The sequence below is a fragment of the Boleophthalmus pectinirostris genome, unplaced genomic scaffold (assembly GCF_026225935.1).
Source record: "Boleophthalmus pectinirostris isolate CB_2022bp ecotype Guang Dong unplaced genomic scaffold, ASM2622593v1 HiC_scaffold_2, whole genome shotgun sequence".
Taxonomy (NCBI): Eukaryota; Metazoa; Chordata; class Actinopteri; order Gobiiformes; family Gobiidae; genus Boleophthalmus; species Boleophthalmus pectinirostris.
In genome coordinates, this window is record NW_026571152.1 from 11,543,587 (window position 1) to 11,556,536 (window position 12,950).

General features: G+C 36.9%; 1 protein-coding gene across 4 annotated transcripts; it reads right to left on the reverse strand.

The window, feature by feature from the left end:
• Positions 1–11,138, reverse strand: tbc1d15 (TBC1 domain family, member 15). Of its 4 annotated transcripts, none has more exons than XM_055155326.1 (19): positions 10,999–11,138; positions 9,468–9,569; positions 9,284–9,358; positions 7,967–8,108; positions 7,074–7,281; positions 5,594–5,696; positions 5,088–5,222; positions 4,951–5,010; positions 4,266–4,394; positions 3,473–3,576; positions 3,141–3,235; positions 2,828–2,944; positions 2,139–2,239; positions 1,784–1,883; positions 1,414–1,511; positions 909–1,025; positions 738–824; positions 592–612; positions 1–504 (listed from the first exon to the last, which is right to left on the reverse strand). In XM_055155326.1, the coding sequence occupies exons 1-19, from the start codon at positions 11,020–11,022 to the stop codon at positions 343–345; spliced, it is 1,980 nt and encodes a 659-aa protein (XP_055011301.1). In that variant the 5' UTR covers positions 11,023–11,138; the 3' UTR covers positions 1–342. The 4 variants fall into 4 exon arrangements, with proteins under 4 accessions (XP_055011301.1, XP_055011300.1, XP_055011302.1 ...); XM_055155325.1 differs by lacking the exon at positions 10,999–11,138 and adding an exon at positions 10,584–10,771; XM_055155327.1 differs by lacking the exon at positions 10,999–11,138 and adding an exon at positions 10,580–10,771.
• Positions 11,139–12,950: the final 1,812 nt, after the last annotated feature.

The following is a 12,950-nucleotide window of genomic DNA, read 5'->3' on the forward strand; positions in this document are numbered from 1 at the left end:
TGGTGCAAAGTTCAACTTTCTTTAAATATCACTTTTTTGCTCTTCACCTGCAGTCTCATCTTATTGTGGATAGGCCCGGTAATTACTGATATATTAAACATGTGATGAAATATCTGCATTTGAATCATCAGCAGCTGATTGTAAATAATTACTTCCTGACCATTAGTCTCACAATATAGGCAGTAAAAAACAGTATCCCAAGGCTGCAATATTTAAAATGTAAAAAAGTTAAATTGTTCCCCTCTAAATGATCAGGATAAAGGAATGACAACTCAATAAAGAAAAAATGAGAAATTACAAAAATAGTCTTCTTTCTGTACACTCCCCTCTGCTCTGTGGGGGTTAGGAGACAAGGGCAGGGGTCTCTGATAAATGTCCATGTCCATTGGAGTAGGTATTTGCTCGCTGTGAGGCTCTGTGAGGGTCACGGAGGTCAGAGTCATCATAAGAGTCGCAGGGGTCAGAGGTGAAACCCAGGATCGAACTCACGGATCGGGGCAAGTCCTGGCAGAAACAAGAGAAATTGTAAACTGTATTTAAAAGTGCAATGTTTGTATTGCTAAAAAATATTTGTAATATGAGTGGGATTGCCTCTCCGCAGATCTGATTGGCCTGAATAAGTGAAAAAAGATTTTCCATCAATAACTGCACCAATGCAAATTACGATTCTGATTGTGATATACTGGGCAGCCCTGAGGACTATATAGAGGACTTGAAAAGTATCAGTTTATTTGTACCTTGCAGCTCTTGATCTGCAGACAGATGCCTTCAGCTTTGTGTAGAATCTCTTCTATGTCCAGCTTCATCGACAGCTCATTGATGTGCTACAAAAAGAGAAAACCTGATTGAGCATAACTCCAGTTTACAGTTTATAAACCTTCATTAAATTATGGCAAAATGTGCCGTACTTTGAGGATCTCGTTGAAGCCGTAGTTTTCCTCCATGATCTTCTGTTTCTCAGAGTCTAAAATGGCACAACATACAAGCAGGTGGAAGTTCTCACATGGGAGCTCCGTCCACATCACCTGTACACACAGACGCAAACGCAAGAAGAAAATACAATATTATTACAAGGAAATGGTTAATGTTGGCTGTGTGGTCACATGCTGACCACTGCCTCTCACAACAGCAAAGATAGAACATGCACAACAGGATGGAGAAGAGGAGGGAGAGAAGAGATGGAGAAGAGGAGGAAAGAGGAGTAAAAGCAGGAAGAGACAGGTATGCACAGTGCCTGAGCACAACACTGCTTCATTAACACTTTAAGCACAGTATACACTGTACACATTAAAATTATGTTATTATAAAAAGTGGTAGTGGTGGTAGTGATAGTAGTAGTAGTAGTAGTAGTAGAAGTAGTAGTAGTAAAGAAATATATATGGATATTTAAAGATTATAAACATGGTAACTGACCTCCCAGAGCCTAAGGACGTCCTGGAAGCTGAGCTCTCGTTTGAAGCGGATCAGGAGCCATCGGAAACAAAAGTACAAGAACCCAGAGTCCTGAGATTCTGTGGAGAAACAGTGGAGAGACATGTGAAAACAAGGCAAAGCATGTGATGTAGCATTTACCATACATGCTGCCTCCAACTGCTCCTATTGACTACAGTGTACTGGTGGGATTCACATGACAACACCCACTGCCTATTCTTTAACACTAAACTGGAGTACAGGTAGGAGTTCTGTGGTAGAATTTGTCTTTTAAAGCTGGGCACACATTTATTTGGTAAATGGGTAAATTTAGCCCTTCCTCCCCCAAAGAACTGTAACAGTGAGTTTGTACCGAGGTAGTTCCAAAAGGCCAGGTCGAGCAGCCGCAGCAGAGAGCCAAGTTGCACCAGCTGAGTTTTCATCCCCTGCATCTGCTCCTCAAAGTTTTGATGCTGAAAAACAAACAAACAAGACATTAGAATTCACTGGAAAGAGGCTCTATCTAGGGCTGAGAAAGACAAACTCATTGCACCATTATTTGCCTTTCCAAGTTACTAAGTTATAAATAAATAAAGGCTTAATTAAATGTGTGAATGAAACAAAACTCAAGATGTTTTGAGAAGGTAACAGCATGACAACACGGCTTAAAGAGTCAATTTTTTTACTACAGGACCTTTAAATATCACTAAAGTTTAACCTGTGCTAACCATTTGGTCCATGTAAAAGGCAAAGCACCAGAACGCATCCACCTCGTTCTCCATCACATAGAGGATGGGAGACAGCAGGTCACTCATGCCCTGAACATAACCTGAAAACAAACAATAAAATAAATACATTTTGGTAAAAACTCTAAAAAATATATGTTAGAATCAGAAATAGAATAAAGAGCAAAGAAGACCAGATATGTTTAAATAAAAATCTGATTTCCCCATTCAGTCTCCAATGATCTAGAAATACCTACATCAGCAAAAATGACTGATTAAAGATTAACTATATTAAGGTGAAATTCTTTAAAAAGCACTATAATTTTTCTGGTGAAGGGTCTGCTACCTGCCTATCTCAAGGGAGATCTGATTGCTTTTCCTGAAACATTCACAGTATAAGATTAAACGAAGACAAGCAAATAATATCACAAGACCAAGTAACAGATCAGATCTGTGAAGAGGTGAGCCCGCTCACAGTAAGAATGCATGTTTTTCAAGGTACTTTTGAGCAATAAAAAAATGCCTATAAATTTGTTTAATTCCATGCTGTGTAAATTTCAAGGCAAAGCTACCACATCTCCATGGAGACAAGCAGGGAAATTTGGAAGCAAATATAATGTACTATAACACATAAATAAAACTTCATAATAAAACCACAAACATGGCAAAGTAAAGTGATTGCATTTGCTTACCCAGGTCGAAGTCGTACATGCAGTACGTCATGAGAATATCGTTGAGCAGAACTAAACCTGGATTATCAATGCCTTCATAAAATCGGTTTGTTCGATCCGTGCGGTTCACGTCCTTCTCTGAAAAAAAAAAAAGAAAAGTAGTATTGAAGTTGAACAGTGGCTTATTTGGTTATATAGGATATATTATGATAGTCAAATGTATTTTTTGAGTCAAAATCCCAATATATCATAGACATATATACAGAATCCCCCAGCATGATGTCACTACTATATTATCCATCCTTAGCAGTTTATACTTGCATTAACCCCTCACCGATCAGACTGCGGTAGTCTCTCAGGCGTGAGTTTCGTCTCTCCTGTTCTTCACTCACAGACTTCCACTGAAGCTTCATCCTGAAATACTCGTCTCTGTGAACAAGGGACAAAACTGCAATATATATATATATATATGCATATATAAAACAGTTTTCATATTTGATCTTTTTATACAGAAGAGTGACTTCTACCACACTCAAAATGTCCTCAAGCTTCAAAAAGTTTAAAATATTGATATATGATATTGATAGCCAATTGTGCATGTTTCAGGGATAGCTTTGTTGAAACTGTTCTTTTCAATTTCGATGACGGTGGTGATGTGATCCTTACGTTTTGCTCCTCTGTAGAGCCTTCCTCTCCTCCGCTGTGCTGTTCCAGGGAAAATATCCCAATAAAAACTTCCAGGCTTCTTTCCTCACAGCATGACACAGACCCTAAACACAAACAGAATCATCCCATATAACACTTTATTTTGTCACCAGTCAAAGCCAACAGTCCCACTCCCACATCAATCTTTTGTCTATTCCCGAGAAAAGCCTTTGACTCCACCCAAACCTCAAGGCTGCCCTGTGAATGGTCCCATCTGTCAGTTACAGTAATTTGACTCAAAACACATTGATTCTGGTGAATTTGTGAACTTCAAATTTACACAAGATTAAATCTTGCAACAAAAAAAACCTATTAGTGTGTAGTTTACAGTTTAGCAAAATTTGATTTCCTTTGGGATCAATAAAGTATTTATCTATCTATTTAAAGTGCATATGACAGATTAGTAATCATTACTCATTTCTCTAATAGTTACGTAACTAATGTAGCTAAATGTAAAATTTTACTAAAAATCTTGCTTAGTCTTTTCTAGTTTTGTAATTTTGGTGAGGGTGATAATTTTACTTCCTGGTTAGACATGGGCCGTAGATGTGACATTCGTAGAGATGCATCACCTAGGGCCAAAACATATAGTCTATTTTTCTTAACAAAAGGGCACATGATTGATGTAAAACTATGAATATTTACCACAAGTACTATCCCACCTAACCAAGTCATAATTACAAAAATATGCACTTTAAAATCCAGAAGCAGTAATAATGTGGTTGTGTCTCACCTTGTAATGTTATGGTCTTACCCCTTTGAAGATGGCTTCTTTGAGCTGAGGCACTCGTACCACTCTCCCCTCTGGATCCTGGTGCTTGGTCCACTCCTCCACAGACACTGGGTCTCTCCTGGACACAGATGGACGAGGGCCCAGGTCGATCTGAGGGAAAACAAAGGAATGTATTTCATATATTTCAAAAAAATTTACAAGCATAATTGAATCCATACTTTGAGTGTGGATGGAAGAAAATTAAAGGACGATTAACAAACCTAAACCCAAACTATACTGGGACAAAACCAAGACTAGAACTAGACCAACCCAGGACTATGTCAGGACTAAACTGGTATCAAACCTGGACCAAACCAGGTGTGAATGCACCCTTAATTGGATACATATTCAGTAAAGGTAACATTAAATTAATTTGTTTAATATTTCACACCAAGTAACATTTATGTTTTTTGGTTTTCTGAGTACTACCAGATTTAAACTAGGACTTTATCATATAATTTATCTAAAGTTGGACTAAACCAAGTCTAAATGTAGTTCTAAATAATGACCCAAAAGGATAACAAAAGCATTAGGAGATCTGTCTTTAAATTAAAAAAAAAATTCTCAAACTGCACATGGCCCCGTAAAACACTAATCTACAGCCTTACATTTTACTCTTGATTTTGAAAAATAAAAATATAATAAAAACATGTCCCCTCTCCCTTACCCTGGTGATAACCTCGAAGCCTGGCTCTTCCTGCTGGTTTATGTCCAGTCCTGGGATCACCTGCAGAAGAGTCCATCTCATTTAAGCAACATAAAACGATACACAAAGGTTAAATTAAAACTAAAACTAAATCTGACCTCCCCGAGCAGATCTGCCATTTCCTCTGGGGGGCGCCGTGTCTGCTCCTCTGGCCCTCTTAGTGCATCAAACAGGTAGTTAGTCACTTTAGAGAAACCACCCAGTGTTGTCACATAAGGGTCTTTCTTTAATTTCTGTAAAAACACATACAAACAAAACAAACTACTCCATATCCAACTTCATGAGAGGAAATGGTCTAAAATGGTGTTTTTGCTGAATTATTTTGCTTTAACATACAAACTTATGTAAAAACATTACTAGTTGGCAACACCATTTTAGAATTATGACAAAAATAAATAATGAAACAGCGCAAACAAGTAACAGCCCATTGAATAGTTAGAGGGTTCAGCAGAAAAGAAGCTGACAACCTGAAGACTGCAGATTTGTTAACCTCATTTATAGTTCATATCTCTCTAATTACCGGGCTTATCCACATAAAACAAAAACTGACACAAAGTTCTTCTCTGTCAGTATTAATAAACAAAATTCTGATGTCTGTGCTCACATTGACAAGGCTGTAGTTGTTGTCATCCAGAAGGTTTTCAAAGGACTGGGACAGAGCTCTGTTTGGCGTGCTCACCACAAGACAGGACTCATCATCTGCAGATCTGAGAAGACAATATGGGGGATATGATGCTAACTGTAACGACTGCTCTAATCTTAAAACTTTTTGGCTGTGTTTGCAAATGTGTGCATTGTGTCAACATGGTGACTACGCAACATTCCATCATAGAAATAGTGTAGAAGAACCTCCAGTGTGATGTCACTGCAAAGTATCAACGCTACACAGACTTGTCTTTTAAATAAATCTTTAGCCTAGTGTAATCTTCTGTATGATCCTCACCATGACTCACCACCTTTTCCTGGAAACTAAACATAGAATCTCATCTTTCCATTCATCTCTTAATCTCCTCACGCTCACATGAACGTAACAAACACATGGACTGACAGACAAACAGCGCTCTGAGCCTGAACCCTCTGCTCTTAAATCAGCATGTTTTATTATTGACCGAGAGATAAGAAATTTAATAACAGTTATCACAGCGAGGTAGAGTTAGCAGGCAAGTGACGTGCAAAGCCAAGGTGAGGCTCTCCTGTTTCCAATGCATGTAAATAAAACATTAGCATATAAATGATTTTTGGAAAAACAATACATATTAAAATCTATGAAGACGTTTGAAGCCACTGATTGAACTTTGACAGAAAACTGCTGAGTCTTATGAAGCAAGTTTGTCAGCCATTTTTAGAGTGAAAGGTGGAGGTGGTTTACATGCAAATTTAGAACGCCTGTTTCAGTAGGAAGGATGTTAAACAAATAAAGGGCCACGCTGACTCCAGCAGTTTTTCAGTATTGTCATATAGTGCCCAAAACATTTTTTATTTTTATTTTTTTTTTGATAAATAGATTAGATTTTCAATGTAAGATATAGTAAAAACCAGGGAAGACTAAAATACAAACTGATAAATTAATAGAATAAAAGTACAATCCCATGCATTTAAGAACATGTACTTAGAGCTTTGTAATGATAATAATCAGATTGGGGCAGATTGCCGTAAAACAGACTGCCAATCTGACCACAACTAACACTCTCTCACACACACACACACTCTCACACACACACTCTCACACCCACACCCACACACACACACACACACACACACACACACACACACACCACAATCATTCTAGGTAAGGTGATTAAGTGTCTTGGTCAGCTGTAGCAATTGGTCCACACAAGTTTCAAACCTTTGACCTGGCAAAGATTTGAGTTGATATTTCAGGGTGTTTACTTTTTTGTGTGGGGAACATTTTTGATTCATATAAACTATTGTAGTGTAATACTTCACAGGGGAAAAAAGTAAAACATATATTGAATTTCCTTCAGGATCAAGAAAGCATTTATCCACCTATGTTGTAATATTTATTTTGGTCAGCAAGGCCCACCCCGCACCCCTTTTATATAGCCCCTGTGACCTGTACTCACTCGCTGAGCAGGGCGTATCTCCTGACCGCATCCAGGAACTCTGTGCTGCCGCCCTGGTGGAAGTGCAGCGCAGGCAGACAGGACGAAGAGTCTTTTAATTTGAAAATCAGAAAACTCCATCCTTCCTGTTTTATTGTGATAGAGCGCAACTCCCGCAGACTGAAGCTGAAGGCCCAGCGACTGCGCTCGTGACTGTGATGTAGAGAGCCTGAGACACAACCAAAGACAATGAAAGAAGAGAGCATGTTTTAAATATAGTGTTGGGTTATGTATTTACTTTTCTGTTAATCCCTTGCCTGAACAGCCAAGACCATACATGCTTTTACAATACTTTGAACAAGATGGCAAGATGGAGGAGGATCTGGCTAGTCTATCAGATTAATCCCATTAATATGGCTATACCTTAAAGCACACTTTCACCTACAACCACAAAATAAGCCTAACGAGAGACCAGAGACAATAATCACATTTTAGATGTAGTGTCTGGTTATGCATTTAATTTTCTATTAAATTCTATTACATTTTAAATATATTTCTAAGATGGAAAATCAGCCTTTCAGTTGTATGCAACTAAAATGTGCTGTGCATATGACATATGCCTGAAAGGATTCAAACTGCACTCTTCTTTTAAAAAATGTAATTTACAATCAATTTGATAATTTTGGATAAATCTGAATGAAAGTGAATTAAGGATTTCAGTGTTGCTTGTTTATGGTGTCAATATGAATAATATAAATATAAAACTGATTAAAATGACAAATATTTCTTTTCAAAATAATTGCAACACAAAATTTTATATTGAATTGTGGCATCTTAATTTTTCACTAAAACCATTCACAGAACAAAACTGTATTTACAATGGCGTGTGTATGTGTGTGTGTGTTTATCTATACCTTCTCCATTGGATCCATTGGAGCACGGCCTCTTCCTGAAGCTCACTGCGTTGATCATGTCCCACTCGGTCTCATAGCTGTGCTGAGTCTCCAGCACTCTCTCTCCTGGACTGTGGGCCCACTCCACCACTGAGCTTGAGTCCTGATCACAACACACAATTATGGCTGCAAGATTCATTCCAATCAAGATCACAATCTGAATGGACGCAGTGAGCAAATCTCAAAGGGTGCAGTTTTTTAAGTGCCATAATTTCCTCTACAAACAACAAAATCTCCTGACTCATTTTGCATAAAAACTGCTAACCATGTAATTTTGATCTGTACAAACATGTTCTGAAATGGGATGCTTGTATTAGGTTGTCGTATTTCAGTCTTGTCAATTCTTCAGGAAAAAAATGAACTCTGAACAACATCCCATTGTTAAAACATAAATTGTAAATATAATTGTAATCACAATGCATATCAAAAAAATCACAACTATTTTTTATTTTTTTTCAGTATTACACAACATACACACAGTATGCCTCTAATAGTATTAATACTGTATGTACAAGTCAAAAATCAGGCTTGTCTGTAAGAGCCTTTGTCTAGAAGTTTTCATTACATGACATTAGTCATGTAAATGTTAATCGGTACTGTCAGATATATAGGTCCTTTAAAAAGCTGTCATCAGAACATTCAAAATTTGAGGCAACTTTGAGTATAGTTAAATAGACCATAGCACATTTTCATTAATTAACTAGTAATAATAAGAAACAATTTGCAGGTCAGACATGTCAGTTAGTTTGCTTCACTGTTACATACAATAAGAAAAAAATAGCCTCGGCCTTAAATTTGTATTTTACACAAGATAAAACATGTCTTTAAACAGGGCTCTGATATCACTCACATGTGTCTGAGTGATTCTCATTTGTCAAAGCCACTTTGATGTTTCATATTCAGTGTTATTCTATTATATATTCTATTCCCCCTAAATCACATTAGGTTCCACTTCACTTTTGCCTCCAGCTGTCTCCAACCCACAATTTAAAATATTTTTTTTAACAAACTTTAGACATTTTTTAGATAAGAAAAAAAAATACACTGTAATGAAACTCATCATGTCACTTATCTAATAATATTCACATTCTGAGTAAACAAAATGTCATCTTTTCTTGAGATAAAAATAATGACCTCATTGTTATACTTAATGCATTTTGCACTGTATTCTTGTAAATGAGGAACTGAAGATATACATTAGTTCAGAAAATGTCTCAAGTTTCATTTCTCTGAACTAACACAGCTGCAGTTCAGAATTTTTGTTAACTGGTAACAAACCTTTCCTGCACAGAGCATGTTTGAGGGGTCCACTGTGTCCTCCAGAGGCTTATATTCCACAAGGATTTCACTGTCCTGAAAATAAATGAAAGATAAAATTAAACTCCTCTGTCTGATCCTTTGCCCTGTCCCGTCTGACCCTCTCCCCTGCTCCCTCTGACCGATCTAAAACCCATAGTTTTACCTTGTCCACAAGTCGAAGTGAACCAGAAATAAGTAAGTCCTGGTCAATGCCATCATCATCACTGTTAGGGTGAATAAAGACTCCTTCATGCTCAAATATCACCTTGAAAACAAAAGAAGAAGCAGAAGAAACAACATCAAGTTACACGCAAAATCATTCCACAAGTTGAATATTTAGTTTAAAAAGCTTAGTCTTTTCAATTAGGGCTGAATAGTTTTGGGTATGTCTGTCAAAGTAACAAATTTTAAAGTACGATATATACTGCTGAAGTAAATAGACATGCTAAATGATAATATTGAAATGTCATATGGTTGAAAACCTCTACTGCAATAAATAAATAGCACAATTAAATTCTTAGGTACTTAGTTTGTATCTTTAATGAGTCATAGAAGTTGTGCATTCAACCCTCTACAGGTTAAATTTTCCAGAGTGAAAATGAATTTATAGTAATTTAATTAATCTTATTTACTAATATCCGAAAGTGAAGATAGTGTTAATACAATGCTTTATCTGTTGTACCTATGTTTAATGATGAGTTTTTTGTGATTTATTGCAGGGTTTCAGATGACATCACAATATTCTATAGGCAAATAATATTTAATACAGATTAGTAAAAACAGAAAGTACAATGTAATCAGTCTGGAAATTTGTCTTGTCATACTCCCCCAATCTGGGAGCATGACATCATCACAAAACTACCAATAAATTCCTTGGAATAACACAATCTCAAATTCAGAATTGTTGTCGTGGTTTATTTTGATCACAATATATTCCAAAAACTTAAATATTCCTCTAATTTACAATACCAAACACTAGTTTATGACTATGGACGTCATCTCTGCAGTGAAACTAAAAGTGAAGCTAAAAACTGTTTTGTAATGAGTTTTAATGAAATTTGAGAACATTATTCAGCATTTACTACAAATACTAAAACTTAGACTTTCATGGGGATAAACTAAAAGGAAATGAACCTAGCCTAAAGCAATATAAACCAATCTCAGCCATGTTTCCTACTCTTGTCACGGTTAGCATCTTAGCAAGAGGAAAGCGCTAATTTTCAATACGCTTAAATGTTTTCTAGCTACTGTAAAGTATAAGATAACAGAGCTTACTCACAACTGTAGCTTTAGTGTCCTTTACCACGACAGACATTGTACAGAAGTGACTTAAAAGGAAATACGTTTGCATTTAGTCAAACTAGGGCCGACGTCACGAAGCTCAACATGGCTAAAGATCTGTGTATTTAATGAAGAAATAGTGGCGAATCTAAAAAGGTAAACAGTTCACATGAAGGTTAATAATAGGGTAGAAAAGAGGCGTGTTTTACTATGGGGTGACACCGTTGTAAGCAGGTGACAGCGGCTAAGCTAACATGTGCTAAAGCTGCTAAACAAGCCTTTAAGTTCAGCATTCTGCAATCACGAATCACAAAGTCTCCTCTGTCAAGTCCGGTAGTGTGGTATAAACCTGATTCAGTGAGAAAAACAAGGTAAAAAGCCGCGATGGGCTGTTTTTAAATGTTTTTTTTTACCTGGTGAAGAGAGTCCGACGCCATGTTGGCACCTCGCTCTGGTGACGACGCAACTCACGTGATTTTCCAAAACAACACGTCAGCCCCACTGCGCATGCGCGGGACACAGCGTCGGAATTTATGTATTATTTTCTTTTATTTGGTTTTATTCTGTTAAAAGGTTCTTACTTCATCAAAACACATACCTAGAGTTGTGTTTCATTTACATATTGAGTGACCCTTTATATATTAGTCTGTCTACGTCTTCAAAGCTCAAAATGCTCTGTTCCACCTTGTTATGTGGCGGTAGTGTAAGTTAACAGCTACGCACGGGTGCAGCGTGCCATTGAGATCTTGAAGGGAGCAGCGGGGATGGACGAGAACCAGGTCCACCTCTTCAAGGACGACGCGGCCATCGATGACCAGCCATTTGAAATTCTTGCCCGAATATTTGCCAAATGTGATGACAAGCTGACCCAGGATCTGTGTCTCAGTGGGGGAAGCTGTGACCAGCTGACATTTCTGTTGAGCTGAAGATGAGTAAGGGGGAACAAAAGCTCGGTTACAATGTGTGGACAGTAGGAAACAGGATTGGAACACACGCTCTGTTACCTTCTTTGTAAGCTGTTTTTGGGTCTGGACAGTGTGTGCTCGTAGCCTTGTAGGCCTTGGCCTCCTTGCTTGCCTGGAGGACACACTGCTGCCTGTCTTTGGGCACACTGGTGTCCAGAAGGCACAGCACGGGCAGTAATGGATCCATTATCTTCTCCAAAGACAAGAACAAAAAACAAACACACAGATAAAACAGAAAAAGACACAATGCACAAATTCAATGCCCAAAGAGTAAATTATTCACTTGTACTACAATCCAATAACTTATGGAGAAAAACAAACAAACACATCTTCAAAGGATTAATAACTATAAGTATAAGTATAAGTATAACTACACTGTTAAACTATTAAACAAGATTTATAAATGAGGCCCCAGCACTAGACCAGGATTAAACCAAGACTAAACCAGAACTAGACCAGAACTAAACCAGGACTAAAGCAGGACTAAACCAGAACTAGACCAGAACTAGACCAGGACTAAAACAGGACTAAGCCAGAACTAGACCAGGACTAAACCAGGACTAAAGCAGGACTAAACCAGAACTAGACCAGAACTAGACCAGGACTAAAGCAGGACTAAACCAGAACTAGACCAGAGACTAGACCAGGACTAAAACAGAACTAGACCAGAACCATATATATAGATAGATAGATAGATAGATAGATAGATAGATAGATAGATAGATAGATAGATAGATAGATAGATAGATAGATATAGATATAGATATATATATAGATATATATATAGCAGCTTACAGAAATATTACAAAATCTATAAAAGTCATGTTTGTAGATCATTTGTAATTCAAATAGAAGAACAAGAAAAGGTCATGAGATTTAAACAAAGTCTAAATGCACTCTGCACTGTAAAAAATATTAGTTGAAATTCTAAATTTAAAAAAAGATTCATATATTTATTTTAATAAGTTATAATGATCTATGTTATGATATTGTTTCATCATCACAAACATACCTGGAGTTGTTTTGTTTCATTCACACTCACACATTTAAGAACATTTTAAAGAGATACTTTTTACTGTACTACATTTGAGGGTATGTATTTGTGCTTTCTACTCCACTGCACTTTTGAACTGACTGAATTTTTATTATTATTATTATTATTATTATTATTTGAAACCCACTGAAAGGCCTGAGGTTTTTTTTTAACACATTTGTAGTGTCAACAAATACAAATATACAGAAAAAACTGCAAATGCAACTGTTTTTATTGAACAAGTCAGCACAAATCAGTATCAAATCACTACATTGGAATAGATTACAGTTTTTGTTTTTTTTGTTTTGTTTTGGGGTTTTTTGCTGTGCTTTTTGGATGTTTCTGTATCCAAAAAAATGCTAAATGA